At 38.5% G+C, this 20,987-nt stretch overlaps 1 protein-coding gene across 2 annotated transcripts; it reads left to right on the top strand.

Moving 5' to 3' along the window:
* Nucleotides 1–9,442: 9,442 nt before the first annotated feature.
* si:dkey-65b12.6 (IgGFc-binding protein) lies at nt 9,443–20,214 on the top strand. 2 transcript variants are annotated; one of them, XM_026924952.3, is made up of 13 exons: nt 9,443–9,597; nt 10,550–11,725; nt 11,827–12,167; nt 12,261–12,834; nt 12,991–13,589; nt 13,973–14,543; nt 14,733–15,328; nt 16,635–17,190; nt 17,684–17,880; nt 17,973–18,108; nt 18,191–18,519; nt 19,106–19,664; nt 19,916–20,214. In XM_026924952.3, exons 1-13 carry the CDS (start codon nt 9,549–9,551, stop codon nt 19,927–19,929), a joined length of 5,697 nt encoding a protein of 1,898 aa, XP_026780753.3. In that variant the 5' UTR covers nt 9,443–9,548; the 3' UTR covers nt 19,930–20,214. The 2 variants fall into 2 exon arrangements, with proteins under 2 accessions (XP_026780753.3, XP_053084148.1); XM_053228173.1 differs by having other exon boundaries at nt 9,534–9,597; nt 10,553–11,725.
* Nucleotides 20,215–20,987: the final 773 nt, after the last annotated feature.

Raw genomic sequence — 20,987 nt, 5'->3', positions numbered from 1 at the left:
TGTTTGCAATCCTTGTTTATAAATTACATTTGTAAAAATATCGAACTGTAAATAAAAATGCTTTGAAAGTACTTTATAAAATAATGTTCAACTGACTATGAATGTAAGACAGTGCATTTAATCATGTTATACCCTGAATTCGAATAAATATGATTTAATTCGAATATCATGTGAATAAATCACATCTGAAAAATAAAACAAAATGCCACGCATGTGAAAATAAACAGATTGCGTGAGAAATCACATGTGAAAAATATAACCACATGCCATGTGCAAAGTTCATTTCATAACAAATTATTCATCTGTGAAATCACACGTGAAAAATGTGAAAATAAACAGATCATGTTAGAAATCAAATGTGAATGCACTACATGTGAAAAATGTGTGAAACTTTTCTGTAGAGGAAAACCCCTGGACCATATTACTTCCAAGGTCATTCCAAGGTCAAGATATGTTTCTTCATTTTCTAATAATTCTGTATCACCTTATTTATTAAAACACGGGATGCCCTGCACAAAAGCTCTTAGAAACATTTGATCACCTTGCTGTGCAGGGCATTTTTAAACATTCCCACAGGTACAGGTAAATATATTCATTTCCAATAAAATAATCAACTATCATTTCCATGGATGACAACCGGTATTCAGTGTGTACTAATGGTTCAATGCCTTTTAAGTTCACTAAGTTCAATTCCAAATTACACAAATAATGTTATCAAATTCGAGTATTCCTCACCAGTTATGTAACATTACACACCTAATCACTGACAAAATAGTAAGTGCTAAATGAACAATAAATGCCAAGCATTCAAGTAAAAATACATAAGTCTACATCTACCAAAGACTGTTTCAACACTACTACTGCTTCAACTACAACAACGACCGCCATTTCAAATGGTCTATATGTAGCACATTGTATGCCACAGAGGCAGCCATCATAGAAAAATAATACACCCTCTGTATGGTTAAGTGATTTACACTACATACATAAACTGAACATTAAATACACATTTGACATTCACATAAACTCATTTTGCTTACAAAAACACATCAGTTGTACTTTCATCAGTTGTTACTGGAGTAACTTAGACACTAGTATCTTTTTTCCACAAGTTAGCTTCATCTAGTTTTACAGATTCATTAGCAACATCGGCAAACCAGCTTCACGAAAACAACCAAAAATAATGATTTTATCAAACATAATACTTCCCTAGACCAGTCGCTTCATATTCCTTAAAGTATTAAGAGTTACCCAAGATATATTTTGTTTTATATTTCATGAGATTTTAACAGTATTACCCACCTGACAGAGTGATAGAAAACCCGGACAAAGATTAGTGTGTGAAATGTTCTGGCATTTTCTTGAATTGCTTTGCCTTTTGACCCTTGCCCAGAACCTATAATAAGCTTGAATCTCTTTGAGATGGATATTACCTCTGTTTTAGAGGCTGTTTGATATATGCAATTATTAGAAAATAAAACTAAAAATAGAGGGGTGTCTGTTTTTATTCGTCATAAGCTGTTACTGTTTTTAACTCCAATTAATTTCCAGTCCACTGAACTCAGTCACAATTTTATCTGCTTGCTGCTCTCACATCCGCTTCTTGACCCTTGTCTTGGTCAAATGACTGATGAGTATAATACATAAAGGCATGTGGTCTGTTTAACTAAGGTTGCAGAACCAACAGTAATAAAGACATAACTGGCTGTTTTTGCAGTTTATCACACCATTACCAAATGATTTTACTGTTACTATTGACTGTTTATTAATCCTAAACTCACATTACCTTTCCCTCGCTAAGGGCAATTATTTGAGTATCATAGTCAGCTGACACCCAAAACTGTTTAACATGGCCTAAGTCAATAGGCAAATAAGATTTAAATAAGATAACTGGAAATATCTTATACATCTTAAAATAACCCTGAATAAATCATCAGAACATGGTCAAACAAAAGTATCATGCAACCAAACAGTACAACATGTTTGGGGAAAAAAAAAAGATAAAAAGAAGGGCATATTTGACATCCCGCAGGACCTGTCATGGTCCTGTCACATTAACACCTGTTGACATAAGAAGACGTGTCAGCATCTTTGCCACCTTAGATGTTTAAAGGACCTTAAACTGCCCTCTAAGGAGCTAAGGAGATTTTACACCTGCACCATTGAGAGCATCCTGACAGGAAGCATCACAGCCTGGTTTGGGAACAGCACCAAGCAGGATAGGCGGAATCTCCAGAGGGTAGTGCGATAAGCAGAGCGCACCATCTGCACGGAGCTTCCTGACCTGCAGTCTATCTACAGCAAGCGGTGCTGGACCAAGGCCAGGAAGATAGTGAAAGACCTCAGCCATCCGAACAATGGACTAGAGCTTGGATTAAACTCTGTATTTATAAATATTTATTATATATGTTGGCAATTTCACTACAACTGCTTCAGTCTGATGTTGCACAACATTATACTGCACAAACAGCTGCACAGATCTGCACTTTATTCAAAGTATAGTCAATACTGTTGCTGCCACCTTTTATATGCCATCTTTTATATCCCTTATATTGTATTTTTCAATTTTTCCTTTTCTACCTCTGGTTTATGTATATTCTGTTTTATGTCACGGACAGTCACAAATAGAATTTCACTGCATGATGTACTGTGTATGGTTTTGTGTGTGTGACCAGTAAAATTTTAATTTGAATTTCATTTTAATTTTTTAATTTTTGGTCCATATAGTTAAAAATAATCGATTAATAAATCATTAGCCCACTAGTCTTGCTATACAATTGGTCATCACTCGCCTCATCTCCATCAGCTTTCTGCAAGCAATGCGTTTGGTGTTTAGACAGTATCAATAATAGAGAGCGCAAGGCCAACCATGTGGGACTAGCTCCAAATGGGCTAGCATGTGATAGAACGTCTCGGTGGTATATGATTCTATGTGCTACCTTCCCTAACTCTAACCCAACCCAAGCCCATTTGGAACTGGCATCATGCTGCAGAGATACAGTCAGGTCCATAAAAATTTGGACATACACTATATGACCAAAAGTATGCGGACACCTGATCATCACATACATATGTGGTTCTTCCAGAAGAGTGGAGGTTTATTATAACAGCAAAAGGGGGACTAAATCTGCAACGGGATGTTCAAAAAGCATATATGGATATGATGCTCAGGTCTCCACAAACATTTGGCCATATAGTGTACTTGGACAAGTTATTGTTATTTCCATTTGTCTACCACAGTATACTGCCCTGCATGTGAATATAAGCATACTGTGTTATAAATCAGATTTGAAAAATATAACCAAATGCCTTACATGTGCAAAGTCAACATTTCTTCACAAATTAATCATCTGTGAAATCACATGTGAGAAATAAAAACTAAGTACTATAAATGTGAAAAATGAATGAGAAAACAAACAAATCGAGTGGAAAAATCACGTGAAATATAAAACATGCACTTCATGTGAAAAAAATTGTGAGAAATCATATATGAAAAATAAAACTGAATGCTTTATGTGTGAAATATTAACATGTGAAAATAAACAGTTTCTCTTAGAATGAAAATGTGAATAAGAAAAGCACATGCAGTAGTGTCAACTGAACTCAAGGTGTAAAGGTCATGTGGTCTATTTAACTAAGGTTGCTAATACAAAAATAACTGACAGTTCTTTTAGTTTGTCACACCATTACAAATGATTTAACTGTTACTATGACTAATCTTAAACTCACATTGCCTTTCCCTTGCTAAAGACAATTATTTGAATATTGTAGTCAGCTGACAGCCATAGCTGTTTAACATGGCCTAAGTCAACAGGCAAAATGGTTTAAATAAGATTTAAATAAGGAAACTAGAAATATCTTTGTGTATCTTAAAACATATTTGAATGAATCATCAGAACATGGTCAAACAAACATATCATGCATCCAAGCAGTCAAACATGTTTGAAAAGAAAATAAATCAATAAAATAAAAGGAAGGGTATATTTGACTTTAATTTGCCTTTTACTTCAAACCACTTACACTTTCTATGTTCGGGAAACAAACTTTCTTTGTTTGACAAACTTGAATTCTTGGCCACAAGCGGGCATAAACTCGCCCTTGGGAGATTCAGGAGAAATCCTGGAGGCCTAGCCTCCCTTGTGACTGACAGCCTGCTTGCTTTTTTCACTGCCTGCGATGATGCTAAGTGGCCGGCAAATTCTGAGGTTCTGAGAAACTTTGGTCAATATAGTTAAATTTAATTGGTTAATAAATCATGAACTTGCTAGTCTTGCAACACCATTGGTCATCGCCTCATCTCCATAGGGCTTCTGTAAGTAACGTGTATGGTTTTTAAACAGTATCAATAATAGAGAGTGCAAGGGCCGCTGACCTAAGCATGCGGAATAGTATAAGACAGTATCTCTGAAGCCTGGAACCAGGTGGTACAGTTACAAATGTGTGGCACAGATCCAAAAATGTAGGCTAGCATGTTAACGTGGAGTGGAACAAGGTTAACAAGATTGGGGTGGAAGAAAAATCAAGTGGCCTGCACAGAGCCCTGGCCTCAACCCCACTGAACACCCTTGGGATGAATTGGAAAGCCAACTATGCCGCAGGAGTCCTCGCCCAACATCAGGGCCTGACCTCTCTATTAAATCTGGAGTGGGATATTTAAAAAGCACATACGGCTGTGATGGTCAGGTGTCCACTTGGTTGCAAATCCTTGGCAGTCAATGATTACCTAAAGTCTGGAACCCATAGACATCACCAGATGATGCTCTTCTAGGGCTTTACTACAGTTGTCTTCAGTTCCTGCATGTTCTTGGGGTGTTTTGCCTTCAGCAAGTGAAATGCATGCTCAAATGGATTACAGTTGTACAGTGGGATTGTCGTGTTGGGTTGTGCTTGGACAGGAAGCACAAAAGGCAACAATTGACAATTAACTTGTACTTGGACAAGCATTTTTTGTGTCTGGGGAGCTTATTATAAGGTTTGATCTGCTGTTAGAAACAGAATATGAAGGTCATGATTTCCTGATCAGAAGGTTGTGAGCTCATTACCAAGCTGCCACTGTTGGGCCCTTGACTCTTAACCCTCTGTTTCAGGACAATGTGACAATGAAGTCTTCTTTAGAATCAACCAGAGTGATGTTTTAAGAGACCAAAACCCAATACATGGATGCCAAGACAGAAAGTGGCGTGTGAGCAGGTCTGCACTTTTTGCTATGTAATTGAACTGTCTGTAAATAGCTGGTGTGGGTTGATTGTTAGTGCTTTGGTGCACTGGTATGTGCTTTGGTGCTTAGTGGCAGTGGGCAGTGGTAGCTCAGTGGTTAAGACGTTGGCCTACTGATCGGAAGGTCATGTGTTCAGCTGCCACTGCTGGGCCCTTGAGCAAGGCCCTTAACCCTCAACTGCTCTGTTGTATAAATGAGAGAAATGTAAGTCGCTCTGGATAAGGGTGTCTGCCAAATGCTGTAAATGTAATTTAATACATTTACATTACATTTATGGCATTCAGCTCCAAAGTTTGTGGTTTGATCCTGAGATGGGGTTCTCCAGCTTTTCCAGTTTCCTCCAAAATGTCCAAAAGCATGCGGGTCAGTGGATTGGCTATGCTAAATTGTCCCTAGGTGTGAATGTGTGTGCATGGTTCCCTGTGATGGACTGGTATCTGATCTGGGGTGAATTCTCCCACCTTGTGCCCAGCGTTGCTGGGACAGGCTCTGGATCCACTGCGACCCTGATCAGGATAAAGAAGTAAGTGAAGATAAATGAATGAATGAATGAACTATATATTACAACATGCACTAGCAGCCTTGTGAGGTCTCATCTCATTTCTCTCTCTCTCTCTCTCTCTCTCTCTCACTCTTTCTCACACACACCTCTTGAATTGATTCCCAAATTGCTCTATGAAGTTGTGTATAAATGAAATGGTACAATAATTCTCAAAGCAGTTCTTTATTTATGACAATATACATTTAGTCCCCACTTTGCCGTTATAATAACCTCCACTCTTCTGGGAAGGTTTTCCACTGGATTTTGGAGTGTGGCTATGGGGATTTTTGATCATTCATCCACAAGAGCGCTTGTGAGGTCCGGCACTGACGTTCCAGTTCATCTCAAAGGTGATAACTGGGGATGAGGTAAGGGCCCTGTGCAGGCCACTCAAGTTCTTCCACTCCAAACTTGGCAAACCATGTCTTCATGGAGCTCGCTTGGTCTACAGGGGCATTGTCATGCTGGAACAGGTTTGAGCCTCTTAGTTACAGTGAAGGGAATCTGTGATGCTACAGCATACAAAGACATTCTATACAATTGTGCGCTTCCAACTTGTGTGGCAACAGTGTGGAGAAGGCTGGGTGTGGTGGTCAGATGTCCTCAAACTTTTGGCCATATAGTGTATCTCTTTTTTCTTTTTTTTTTTGCAGTGTAAGATCTTGGCTACCTCTGACAAGCATCTAAAGTTGCATTCCTAATAGTTCATAAGTAGAAAAGGTATAACCACTGTGACCCTGACCAGGCAGTTACTAAGGAAACAAAAATAAGAAATAAATTTAAAGCCAAAAACAAAAATAAAACAAGAATAATTCCATTTGTATTCAGTTTGATAATGAGGCCCATTGTTTTCATATGTTTTTATGTGCTACTTGATATCACAGATAACGCTGTTTTTTTAAATATATATATGTAAATTCTCAACTCCATATATATGCAACACATTGCTAATTTATGCAAGTCATACTGTTCAAGTTAGACAATCGTTTTTTGTTTTTTTTTTAACAGGGAATGTGATGTTGCTGACACTTTTGTTTTTGGTATTTAATATACTTAATATACTCACACATAATGTCTTTTGAGTTGCAATTATGAAATAATTGAATAATGAATAAAAAACATGCATTCATAAGCATAAAAAAGATATGTTTAAAAAACAAAGTTGATAGGGAAAGAAGTATTCAGACACCACTAATGGCTAACATTAAAAATTTGTGATATTGCATTTCATCATGTTATGCTCTGAATTCAGGTAAATACGTGATCACAGGTGGAAAAGAATTATTCATGTAAGACAATCACATGTGAAATAAAACCACATTCCCTGCATGTGATAAATTTCCATGTGAAAATAAATTAATTGTGCGGCAAAATCACATGTGAGAATAAAACCACCTACCACCTGTGATAAATTCCATACATCCATCCATTTTCTGTACCGCTTATCCGACACAGGGTCACAGAGTCATAGGGGAGCCTATCCCAGGGAACTCAGGGCACAAAACGGGGGACATCCTGGACAGGGTGCCAACCCATTGCAGGGCACAATCGCACACACATTCACACCCTGTGGACAGTTTGGAAATGCCAGTCAACCTACAACATATGTCTTTGGACTAGAAACTGGAGTACCCGGAGGAAAGCTCTGAATCATAGGGAGAACTCGCACACTGCACACACGGGGCGGAGGCAGGATTCAAACCCCCAACCCCGGAGGTGTGAGACAAACATGCTAACCACCTCATAGTAATTTGATTCTGAAAAATATAAACTTGCCTATATTTGAGATATCACTTAAGATATACTAAATATGATAAATCATTTGAGAAATCATTACTAAATTATCTTATTTTGTTGCCATATAATTTATCCAATGATTACATGTTACATATTTACATGATTACATATTAATTCAATTCAATTCAATTTTATTTGTATAGCGCTTTTAACAATGGACATTGTCACAAAGCAGCTTTACAGAAATAAATGGATTCACAAAAATATATTGTAAATATTTGAATTTATCACTGTGAATTTATCCCTAATGAGCAAGTCGGTGGCGACGGTGGCAAGGAAAAACTCCCCGAAATGATAAGAGGAAGAAACCTTGAGAGGAACCAGGCTCAAAAGGGAACCCATCCTCATCTGGGTGCAACGGATAGTGCGATTATAAATTTCTATATTCAATATTCAATATTCTATTATTGTGTACTATGAAGACAAATAGTGCAATTGTGCAACCAATAAATTCATCACAGTTTTCGCAAGAAAATATTACATATTTATCATATAATAATCACATAATAAGAAATGTTAGATGCCTACATTTAAAATATCCTCATTTTTGCAGTGTATACTAACCAAGTTACACAAGAGAAAGGTGCGTGACAGGCCCAGAAATACAAATACCCTGCTCACATAAAAGTTATGCTCCAGTAAAGTTTCAGATATGAAACTGACAACTCTGGCAGTCATCCTAAATTCATAGAAACTTTAGTTATATTTGCAACCAAGATGTTCCAGAACAGGTGCAGTGTACCTTGGCAGAGAATACAGTTCTCTGGAACTGTACTGGAGAAAGGAAAACGATTCTTCCAAATGATATTGATGATGAAGATACTGATGATGATGGAGAGTGCTGTCTAACACATCACACCAACATCGTCCGCAGGGTTGAGATCTGGTGACTATCAAGGCCACAGCATATGATTTATATCATTTTCATTCTCATCAAATCATTCAGCGAACCCTCGCGCCATCATACGGAGGTGGGAATCAGAAAAGTGGCCCAGCTCTCACACTTTTGTTTCAGCCGTTCTCACTTCTCAATTAAATAAATGAATCGAGTCATTAAGCACAAGCTACTGGTTGGGGATTATTATCAGGGTTAATGGTAATTATTGTTTATTTATAATTGTGTGTGCTATTTAACACCTGTCAAAAAAAGGTCTTATTTTCAGCACAGACACGGCGACATTATTTAATACTCAGAGGAGACATGGTCACTTTTGCGAAGTTCAGTTCAATTAAATTTTATTTGTTTAGTGTTTTTAACAAAGTGTTAATGATTATAGCAGCAGTTGTACAAGTGGAAGTTCTGAACCATGTAGAGTTCTCAAATGACCAGGGTGTGCTTAATGAAAAGTTAGTTTATTTACTGAGATTAGTATTGGAAACTTAATGAAGGCAGTAAACTGAACATAAATACTATGAGAGATCTTTTATGTTTTTAATAAACCTTTCTTGATTATTTAAAAAAAATTATTTCAAATTAAATTTCTTTCAAATATCATACAGCTCAACAGACATAGAGGCATGGACTGTCTAAGAAAAAAGGTCAATATTTGTGCATCAACTTCATTTCGGTACCTAGCCCAACAAACCCAATCCTTTCCAAATCTAGTGTATTTGCTCTTTTGGGATGAACCCAAAGCTAAGTTTGAGCAGAGTGTGTTTGTTTTATTGGTGATATTGCCGATGTGTTATCAGATCAGCAGCTACATACACAAGCAGGATTGTAGATTTATGCAAAGGGATATGAAAAACATTAGATCCTGTTTCTGACAAACTCTTATGTAAATATTTGATAATGCTCTCATCTGCAAAGCTATTTAAACCTCCTGTTATAGGTGTCACTTATTCTAGGCTGCAGGTGTGTACTTCTTTACTTATGTATTAGTCTCATCCTGTTCATCCTAATTCATCCTGTGAATATATCATTATAGATCTGAATGAATTATGGATTAATATTTGAAAATGATATGATTTAATATATTTTTTTTTCCAGACATGGGGATTAAATTTTTCCTACTCTGCGTTGCCATTCTAAATGCAACTGGTAAGCTAAAAATTCAGTATATTCATCAGTATGTACATGGTTTCTGTGTAAAAAAAATAAGTTTTGGGCTAATTTGGGATGGTATATGAGAACATTATGTAAACTCATGTTCTATTAGAGGGAAGATTATTAAATATAAATATTATTTTTACTGCTAATAACTGAGCTAAATATGTCATATGCTCTTTATTTTAATATAAACTTTACTTTATTGTTATAAAATCAAAGAGATATGGCTAAATAACTCCTTAAATCATATTAGAGTTTTAGTTACTGACTTCCCATCCAGGATTTGTTTCCACCTCATGTTTTCCCAGGATAGGCTACGGATCCTCCTCGACACTGAGCAGGATAAAGCAGTTACTGAAATGAATGAATGATTTTTTTTTCACAGTGACTTTTTAATAATTCATTTGCACCATTGCATGATTTGAAATATTTAAATTTTCATATCAGGTATGATTTGTATCCTGTGGTCCAACCAGAGATGCATTTTTGCTTCAATGCTGTATAATTCTCTCATCTACAATGCTATTTAAGCCTCTCATTCTTTAGATTGTTCATTATTCAGCCTTCTCCTTATTCACCTATTACAGGTTGCAGGTATATATGCTTACCTCTCAGTCTGACTGTAAAATTCAGCCTGTGAAGATACTGTATCACTATAGATCTGAATGAATTATGGATTATATGCACTTAAAAATTATATTATTTAATATACATTTTCCAACATGGGGATTCAATTTTTCCTACTCTCTGTTGGCATTCTGACTCAGAAATTATGCTTCAATGCTATAGGCAGTAAAATATGGTTACTGATAACGATGCTGTGTTTTTCTTTGGTAGGAACAAAATCTTGGCTTCAGACTCACCCTTTGTGTATAATCACAATTGAACTATTATATGCAGATAACAGTATAAAGTAGCTAACAGTGCTGTTTTTTCTCTCCAGCAGTCAGTGGTTGCCCAATAGGCCAGGAGTTCATCACTGCCGTCATGCCTAATTATGTGGGTAATGATGGTGTCGCCAAACTTTCTATCACAGCCCAGACGTCCTTAGCTACTGTTACAGTCGAAATCAAGGGGCTCCAATATAAACAATCACTAAATATAGAGAAGGGCTCTACCACATACGTCACCCTCCCAAACAAGGCTGAGGTTTCTGAAAATGGAGTCTCAGACAAAACAGTGCTGATTACCTCTAATACAGATATCTCAGTGGTGTCCTCTCACATCAAACCATTTAGTGGAGACAGCAGTGTGATCTTCCCCAGTCATCAACTTGGCAGGAGACATGTAGTCTACACTCCAGAAGGAGGTCCCCTTAATAAGGTTGTGGCTATCGTCAATGGCAAGGGAGACAACACAATTACTCTTCTACCATATGCAGACCTCCAGCTTAAAAACAACATACACTTGCAGCGAGGAGTAAAGATGTCTATTAGATTAGCTCCTTATCAGGTTTATCTGCTCCGGAGTGAGAAGACCTTAACAGGAACTATGATTGAGTCTCAGCTCCCTGTAGCCGTCCTGGCAGGACATGAGTGCCTCAGCATCGTCTATACCTGTGAACATGTCTATGAACAGCTGGTGCCAGTAGAGTTGCTCTCTGATGAGTACCTAGTCCCTGCCATGCACCCCTTGCTTATTAACCAGGACACAGCCCATGTTATTGCAAGTGAGGATAATACTGATGTGACGGTTTTTCATGGTCCAATCCCCCAGCACAAATCACTTCGTTCTGGAGAGCTTCTGAATGTTTTTATTAATTTGCCAACAGTCATCCGAAGCAATAAAAAGATCATGGTTATGTATTCCAGTTCCAACCTTCCCTTTGATGAGTTCTTGACTAACATAATTCCTGTATCACGGATGTCCAACTCATGGACTGTTTATGCACAAGATAGTTACCTCAATTTTGCTGTTGTTGTATCAGAAATGCAGCCAAGTATTTCTCTTTTGAATCTCTTAGTACCTGTTTTTGCTGCAAACAGGAAGTATACATGGTCTATTAGAGCACTTGGTAGCCAGAAAGGCCCTATAACCATATCCAATAAACTACCACAGGCTGTCTATGTTTTTGGTGGGAAAGAAAGACATGGCTATGCCACAACAGGAGTGTGCAGTGGTAGGTCATAATCTGTATAAGGACAATTTAAATTCAAATAAATTAAATTACCATTGTAAATGTAAAGATAAAACACTTAAATTCTAAGCTTTGTCTTTCAGCTCCTTCTCCACCACTACCTCCGGTAGATCCCTGCGCATCTGTTAAATGTCGTTGGAGAGAGGAGTGCAAGAAGGGTGTCTGTGTCCGTGTTGACACAGCAACATGTTGGGCTCTCGGGGATCCCCACTACAAAACATTCGATGGGAACGCATATGATTTCCAGGGCACCTGCACCTACACCATGACCACTACTGTAAAAACTGAGAAAGGCCTTGTCCCCTTCACAATTTTGGCAAAGAATAATAATAGAGGGAGTAATGTGGTGGCCTATGTGAGGACAGTATCACTCAGTGTGTACAATCATACAATAGTTGCCAGCAAGCAAACAGGTGTAGTTGAGGTAAGTTGAGGAAATACACAAATGTACAGGCTGTTCACTTTTTTTTTTTTTTTTTTTAAGAAAACATTAAGTTTGCTTCTGAATGCTTTTCAGGTGAATGGTGAAATCACTTACTTGCCTGTACGTTTAGCTGGAGGAAAGATAGAAGTGGTGCGAAGTGGTTGGAATGCACTCATAACAACAGACTTTGGCTTAGAGGTGAAATATGATTGGAACATGATGCTATACATAACAGTGCCCAGCACCTACTTTGGGTCACTTGGTGGACTTTGTGGAAACTACAATGGAGACAGGACAGATGAGCTGTCAGACCCCAAGGGAGTGAAACTCTCCACTGTCCTGGAGTTTGCCAAGAGCTGGAAAGTTTCAGACAATGACTTTTTCTGCCATGATGACTGTGCGGGCAAGTGTCTCCTCTGCCCGTCTGATCTTAAAGTAAAATATAGTGAAAACAATTACTGTGGTCTTATGGCAAAAACAGATGGGCCATTTGCCCAATGCCACAAGATTGTCGACCCACGTATATACATAGACAATTGTGTGTATGATGTGTGCATCTATAGAGGCATTAGAAGTTTCCTCTGTGATAACATGCGGACCTATGCTGAGGCTTGCATGGCAGCTGAAGTGAAGATTGATCCCAACTGGAGGACGCTGTCAGAGTGCCGTAAGTGAAGACAGTTCAATTAAGAAATTGTGATATTCTATATCTTTAACATCTTTGGAGATGAATTAAATCTCCAAGTCTAAATATGGCACATAGTGTTTAATGTCTCTTAAAAGAAGTTAATCATGTAAATGTTTCTTCTTGATATATTAACAGCATTGCCATGCCCAGTAAACAGTCACTACGAGGCTTGTGGAACCGCATGTGCTGCCTCCTGCGTGGATCGTGATGCACCAAGCAAATGTGAAATGCCTTGTGTGGAGGGCTGCCAGTGCAATAACGGTTTTGTCCTCAGTGGAGACAAATGTGTGCCACTGGCGCAATGCGGCTGTTCCTATGAGAATCGTTATTACCCTCCTGCTGAGGTATTCTGGGGTGACCAGACGTGCACTAAGAAATGCTCCTGCAATTCTGGACAGGTCAAATGTACACCCACAAAGTGCAAGACATCCGAAGTGTGTAAAATCCAGAATGGTGTGAGAGATTGCTACCCACTATCCTACGGGCATTGCGCGGGCAGTGGAGATCCCCACTATTTAACCTTTGATGGGAGGCGCTTTGATTTCCAGGGCACTTGCACATATTACCTTTCTAAACTGGTCAGCACATCTGACCCTTCACTGGTGCCCTTCGAAGTTCTTGTCAAGAATGAAAACAGAGGAATGAATAAGGTTGTTTCCTTCACCAAGACTGTGGAGATCAACATTTTTGACTACACCATTATCATGAGTAAAGACAGTTATGGTAAAGTGATGGTAGGTTACGTTTCTTACTAATAGTCAAATCAATATGAAATCACCTTCACAGATCATGTGATTTTTGGGCTTGTGACTAAGTACTATTTTGAGAATCTATGTCCTTCTTGGAAAGGTGCTTCACTGCTAAGTTGAACATATTTTTGCCATTCTTAGGTTGAAGGATATTCTATGTGCTATACACAATATATTAGAAGGAAAAATTCTGCCTTAGAGCTTAGACCCTTTTCACATATACAGTACATGAGTTTTATGGCTAGTTATGTAGCAGGTATTTGACAAAGATCAGTGATGACAGTTAAAGTATATTGTTGTAGCACTACTTTAACTGACAAATAGTGTATAATGGACAAAAAATAATAATCTTTGCATTTTTTTCTTAGGTCAACAACCTGTTTGTAAATTTGCCATTTGAGAAAGGGGGTGGTCAGCTATCCATATTCCGCAGTGGTTACTTTGGAGTGGTTAAAACAGACTTTGGAATGAATGTGAGATTTAACTGGGATAGCTATGTTGAAATCACTCTCCCCAGCACATACAATAGCCTAGTAGGAGGTCTCTGTGGTAACTGGAATGGGAACTTAAATGACGACCTGGCGTTCCCAAACAAAAGCATTACAACAAACGCTAATGCATTTGGAAACAGCTGGAAAGCCAGAAATGACCCTGATTGCTCAGCAGACTGCAAAGGCCAGAAGTGTCCCAAATGTGATGCTGTTGACAGGAATAAGGATGTTTTCACAAAACCTTGCAGCCTGATTACAGATGCAAATGGCCCATTTAAAGCATGTCATAGCCAAATCAGTCCCACCAAGTTCTATGAAGACTGTGTGTATGATATGTGTATGTATGGTGGTCATTCTACAGCCCTCTGCAGTGCTCTTACAGCCTACACAGCTGCATGCCAGACAGCACACCGCATTGTGGAGAAATGGAGAACAAATAATTTCTGTCGTAAGTGCTTATGTAGTATGAGAACATTTTGCCCTAATTATGTATTCTAGTTCCCAGCCCTATCCCTTCTTATTTAAATATGACATTGATTTCATTTCTTCTTTATTAACAAGTTACTCTTGATGATCCATTCCACTTTCAGGTGCCCATGTGTATGTGATTAACTGATTTCTGATACTCTCTTCACAGCTGCATCCTGCAAACCTAACAGCCACTATGATGTGTGTGCTGCTGGATGTCCCCAGACCTGCAACGGCTTGACTGAGCCCGCAGCTTGCCAGCGTGCACCCTGCATCGAAGGCTGTGTTTGTGATGTCGGATTTGTCCTGAGCAACGGCGAATGTGTGCCAATGGAGCGATGCGGATGTGCATATGAAGGCCAGTACTATAAGCTGGGCCAAGTCTTTTACCCCAAAGGCAAGTGCAGCCAGAGGTGTGTCTGTGAGGAGCAAGGAAAAGTCACATGCAAAGACAATTTCTCCTGCGGTCCTAATGAGCAGTGTGTAATCCGTGATGGGGTTCAAGCCTGCCATCCTAGTGGCAAAGGATCTTGCTCAGTCTCTGGTTCAGGCAACTACCACTCATATGATGGAAACCATATCAGAGTGCCAGGGAACTGTGTGTACAAACTGGTAGAAACAGTCCAGACTGCAATTCAGACGAAGATGCCTTTCAGTGTGACAGTGCAGCAAGTATCTTCTGCCATAGTAATCACAAGAAGAATCAACATAGTTATAGCCCAGTATAAGATTGCCCTGATTCCTGGACTTCTGTGGGAAATAAGGGTAATTTGTTTAATTGCAATTTTATTCATTATGTGACATTATGAAGATGTCCAGATGCCAGCTACGGAGACAATATTGCTTGAGAAACTTTGAAATGTTATACTCAGACCTGCCAATCCTGAAGAATGATGTGTAGTCGTGTAAAAGCACAGTACATTTTCGACAATTCACTTATTTAAGGTAGAAACTGGGGTGGGTGTATGTACAGGGTTTTACAGGAACCAACAGGCACTTGGGGGGAAAAAATCTGCTGTTTGCTTGATTTAGTTAAGTTGGTTAACTAGTTTTAGTTAAGTTAGTTAACCAGAAAAGTTTACATGGACTTATTCTTTGTTCCTATTCTAAGAAAAAGAAGGTTATGTACACCAGTTAAAATGAAAGTGTGTATTTAAACTTTTCTAGTGTCTACATCCTAACTAAAACAGAAGAGTGGCAGCTTTTTTCCCCAAGCATCTGGTATTTACCATAAAAACCTGTATATACACGCACTCCACTGCACTGTTTGTTTGCTTCTGCTCTGACTGACACAGAAGAGCAAACAGTGCTGCAGGTTTTGACCATTTTCAGCTGAAAATGTTTAGTGGCATCCCTAATAAATATAGTTATCTAATCTTAACTATATGCTTGTCTAATGTTAGCTAGTTTGTAGATTTTTGATGAAGTCAACCCATTCTCCATTAACCCTGACACAGAGCAAGGGCACTGCATCTTTCGAGCGGGGGAAATTGAGTTGATATTGGCTGGGCTTCCAGGTGGTGTCAGTTAATATCAGAGAATTCAAAACACCAACCCAACTGTCAAATATTTCAGATTCACCCTGCAAAAAATAACATGTTAGCAAGTAGAAATATCTTGAATATAGTCAAATCTACATGTCTAGTATGTCCTTTTATAAGATTACAGTAAACAAAATTTAAGATTATTAATCCTATTTTTAGACATTTTTTTTACTAAGTTTGAGCTTCACATTTTCTTTTTCTATTGGCAGATTGTTTTTGCTTCTTCCTAGGAATAACTGCTTAAAATTAGCAAAATTATCTGCCAATAGAACAAGACTATTTCAAGCTTTTGGTGCATTTTTGAATTATAAAAAATAATAGCAGTGTACTTCAATGTTAAAATGCAGAGCTTGGCAGATCTGTATACTGATAGTAAGAGGCTTTTAGCTGGGATTGAAAGTATAACATCTTCATAGCCAGAATCTCTGCTTGATAGGGCACTGCCCCCTGAACGTATCTGTCTTTTTACCTGGTAAGAATGGTAAGAATCACCCTTGGAAATTTACATGTATTCTTTTTATTGGCAGGTGGATGAATTTAAAGCTATTCTCCCAGTAACACTTGAAAGAGGACTGGTGAAGGTCTATCAGAGTGGTGCCTTCATTATCTTGGAAACCTCTTTTGGACTAAAGGTGACCTATGACACTGTGTCAGTGGCCACAGTTGAAATCCCTTCCACTTACAAAAATGCTGTCCGAGGTCTGTGTGGCAATTATAATGATAACAAGGCAGATGATTTACTAATGCCAAATGGTAATCTGACTTCCTCCGCTGAGAAATTTGTGGAAGCTTGGCGGGTGATTCAGGAAGGAGTGAACTGTCACACAGGGTGTCGACCAGGCCCCACATGCCCAGGGCCTGGACCAGAAGACAATGACTGCAGGATCCTAACTTTGGTGAAAGGCCCACTCTCTAATTGTCATTCCAAGGTTCCACCTTTACCATTCTACAATGCATGTGTAAAGGATGTCGCATCATACCCAGAAGATAAGACACTTGTTTGCCGCTATGTTCAAAACTATGTGGCTCGTTGTCAGCAAGCTGGTATCTCCATCAGCAGCTGGAGGAATGCAACCTTCTGTCGTAAGTAGCTGTATGATACAGAATAAGATCTGTTATTTGTTTCATTTTAATAGCTGCATCACTGGGAGTTTGCCTCTAGTTTACTGGGGTTTAGATAGTAATAGTAATAGTTAAGTTTTGTTAATGGAGGCATGGTGACACAACGGGTAGCACTGCTGCTATAGCTCCATTGTCCCCTTTTTGACCCTGAGTTTAGGTGCTCTCCTCATGTCCATTTGGGTTTCCTCCTAAACATGCTGACAGGTGGACTAGTGACACTAAATTGCCCCTAGGTGTGAATGAGTGTGTAAATGTGTGTGCATGGTGCCCTGCAATGGACTGGTGTCCCAGCTAGGGTGTATTCCTGCTTCATGCCCAGTGTTCCTGAGAGAGGCTCCAGATCCACAGTGACCATGACCAGTTTAAATCACTTACTGAAGATGAATAAATGAACAAGTATTGCTAAAATTTATTTATTACATTTATTACATTTTTCCTTTTCTTCTTTTTCAAGCAATGACTTGTCCTGTAAAAAGTCACTATGAGCTATGTGCAGACACCTGCTCGTCAACTTGTGCCAGCCTTACCGAGTCATCTAGTTGTTCAGAGTGTCTTGAAGGCTGCCAGTGTGATGAAGGCTTTGTCTCTGATGGAGGCACCTGTAAGCTTGTAGATGATTGTGGTTGTTTAGTGGAGGGAAGGTATTACAAGGTGAATTGCTTTTCAGTTTCTAATCAATCTGTTGGCTGACCTGGCTTCTTGCAAATGAAACAGTCAAATATTTTAAATATTTGTTTCTGCAGTCTGGGGAATCAGTAGTCAGAGGAGACTGTATAGAGACATGCACCTGTAAGGCTGGACAGTTCTCATGTCAGTCCATGAAATGTAAGGAAGAAGAGGTCTGTCGCAAAAAGGACGGCGTTCCAACATGCATGCGTGGTAAGTAAGTGTAATCTCATTTGTATGCAGCTACAGTATAACAAGACATGATTTAAAATAACATTGCCTTACTTTATTCCAGATCCCTGCAGCATAACGAAATGTCGTGAGAAAGAGCGATGTGTGGAGAGGAACAGTGTAGCAGTGTGTGTGGCCAGCTCTAAGGCCTCATGCCGAGTTGTTGGAGATCCTAACTATGAAACTTTCGATGGAAGCAGGTTTTCTTTTCAGGGCACCTGCTCTTATGTTATGGTTAAGACGTCGGGTGCAGACAAAAGCCTCACAGAGTTCACTATCATTAACAAGAACGAACTCGCCCATAGCACACGTGGCTCTTTCATAAAGACAGTCACCATAAAGTTCCCAGGCCACGAAATTATCATTAATCAACGTGCCCACGGCAAAGTGAAAGTGAGTAAAACCCATCATCAACATAATAATTTTTATGTATATAGAACCTTTCACACCCTTAAAATGCAGATAGAAGTACTGTACTTTACAGTGTAAAGTCAAAACAAAAATATAACAGTAAAACGCAAAATAATAGTAATGCTGTAAATAATAGCAGTGACAGGAAGAAGAAAAAAAATAGCAATATAAAACTATAATACAAGTGCATAAAATAGAATATAGAAGAAATGTAAAATTAATGTAAATGTAATATAAAACTAAGGCGTTGCTGCCAAAGCTCTTAATAAAAGGTAGTTAAGAGCTAAAGTGAAAAAAAAATGTTCTTAGCTTTTCAAAACAAAGGCTGATTCACCTCTTTTTAAGTTTCATACACTGAAGGCTAGTACCAGATGATGTTAAAAAACTATTTGGAACATTTAATCAGGCATTCAGAGACTTACTGTATGGATGAAAGTGCTGTGGCATTAAGAAATTTAATAACTAAAGCCTAAAAGTTCTAAAGCCCAGTATACCATATCCAAAAATGCACCAATCATTAATGAAAGATGACTATATGCTGATATGTTCCCTCTTCTGTGCTGCCTAGATTGATGGTAAAGAATCTCTCCTGCCTGTGAGTCTGGACTCTGACCGTACCAGGATAACTCAATCAGGAATAAGGGGAATCCTGGAGACAGACTTTGGTTTGGAGGTCACTTTTGACTGGGGCGAGTTCTTCAAGGTGACAGTGTCCAGTAGCTACTATAAAAACCTAGTGGGCATGTGCGGAACCTATAATGACAACCCCAATGATGACTTTGTAACACCGTCAGGCGTTCCTGTCAAAAACAATACAGAGTTGGGGCAGTCATGGAGTGTTTCCAGCAGTGACCCCAAATGCTGGCACTTCCCCCCATGCTCTGAAGAGGAGAAGCGCCAGTATAGTGGCCCAAAGTTCTGTGGCTTGCTAGAAGACGAAGCTGGGCCATTCGCTAGCTGCAACAATACAATTAAATTGGAGCATTTTACATACAGCTGTCTCTTTTATACATGTCTCACTCACGGAAACCGTGACAACTTCTGCAACATCATGACCACTTTTTCAAACACCTGCAAGTGGTCAAACACTGAAGTGCCACAGTGGTGGAGGCAGATTACTAACTGCAGTAAGTAATTACTGATGCATGCTATGAAACATGTATTTAAGATTCATACAAGTTTACTTGGCAAAAAAAATCATCATTCATCTGAACTTTTTTAATAAGCTTTTGATTGCATACTCTGCTTTGCCTTCTAATCCTAACAGCTTAATCCACCATTCACTGTAGTGTTCCTGTATGTCAAATGGTATGAGTAACAATAAACATTTAGAACATGATAGCTCATGAATATTCCTGATGTGATTACTGTGTTACAGAGCTGGACAAATAATCAAGAGGAGGGAGTCAGGGACTTATGATGTCCAACCGTGATTACAAAAAAGGAATCAAGTTATTTTTCTTCTATTTTTAATCAATGTCATACAGATATATCTGCTGGGCAACTGTTTTGGGTAATGTGATTAAATAATTAATCACTTTTTCTAATTAATCAAAAACAAAAAATTGATCAAAATTTCAAAAATTTTAATAGAATCATACTTTTGCTTGTTCTCTTTTCCTGTTACCGAATGCTTGCAAGATTTCAATAAATAAAGATTATTGTATCACTATACAATGGTGTGACTGTATATTTCAGTAGCAAAATCTAACAATGAATCAAATATAAAAAAACCTTAATATCTTAAATATCTGCACAGTGCATGGTGTTGCAGCCTCACAGCTCCAGGGTTTGATCGTCTGTCCAAGTTACTGTCTGTTTTTAGTTTCACATGTGTCCACATAAGTTTCCTTCAGGGTTCGCCATTTTCTTCCACAAAATACACGGACAGATGGATTGGCTACGCTAAATTGCTCCTAGGTGTGAATGAGTCTGTGAATGTGTGTGCATGGTGGCCTGTGATGGACAGAAGTCCCATCCAGGGTGTATTCCTGCATTACTCCCAGTGTTCCAGCTCCACTTTTTCTTTGACCAGCAGTTAATGAAGATGAAAATGTCAGTTAAACTCCTGCAACTATAACACAATCCTGAAATTTTCAAACTGACACCATAATTAGTATTTTTTTCTGAATGACACAACATCTTTCCATCTTTGACAAACCCCCAGTGACACTGTTTGTATACATAAGTGTGTAAGTGCCATCATATTGCATTTCCCTGCATAGGAGATCAATGGAGACATCCTTCCTGAAATATGAAATTGTTAGTTAAACGCATACAGTATGTCTTTTTCATTTATGAATGTTGATGTAATTCACCACATTCTACATTTTAATTTGTTTGACCCTCTGTAGCAATTGATGAATATATTCAAGAAGAGTGTTTAGAGGTTTATGTACAATCTAACATTTCTAAAGGAGACATAAAATGAACACTGTGTCATAACATTT

Source organism: Pangasianodon hypophthalmus, chromosome 22, assembly GCF_027358585.1.
Source record: "Pangasianodon hypophthalmus isolate fPanHyp1 chromosome 22, fPanHyp1.pri, whole genome shotgun sequence".
Taxonomy (NCBI): Eukaryota; Metazoa; Chordata; class Actinopteri; order Siluriformes; family Pangasiidae; genus Pangasianodon; species Pangasianodon hypophthalmus.
This window is presented reverse-complemented; position numbering and strand designations above follow the sequence as displayed.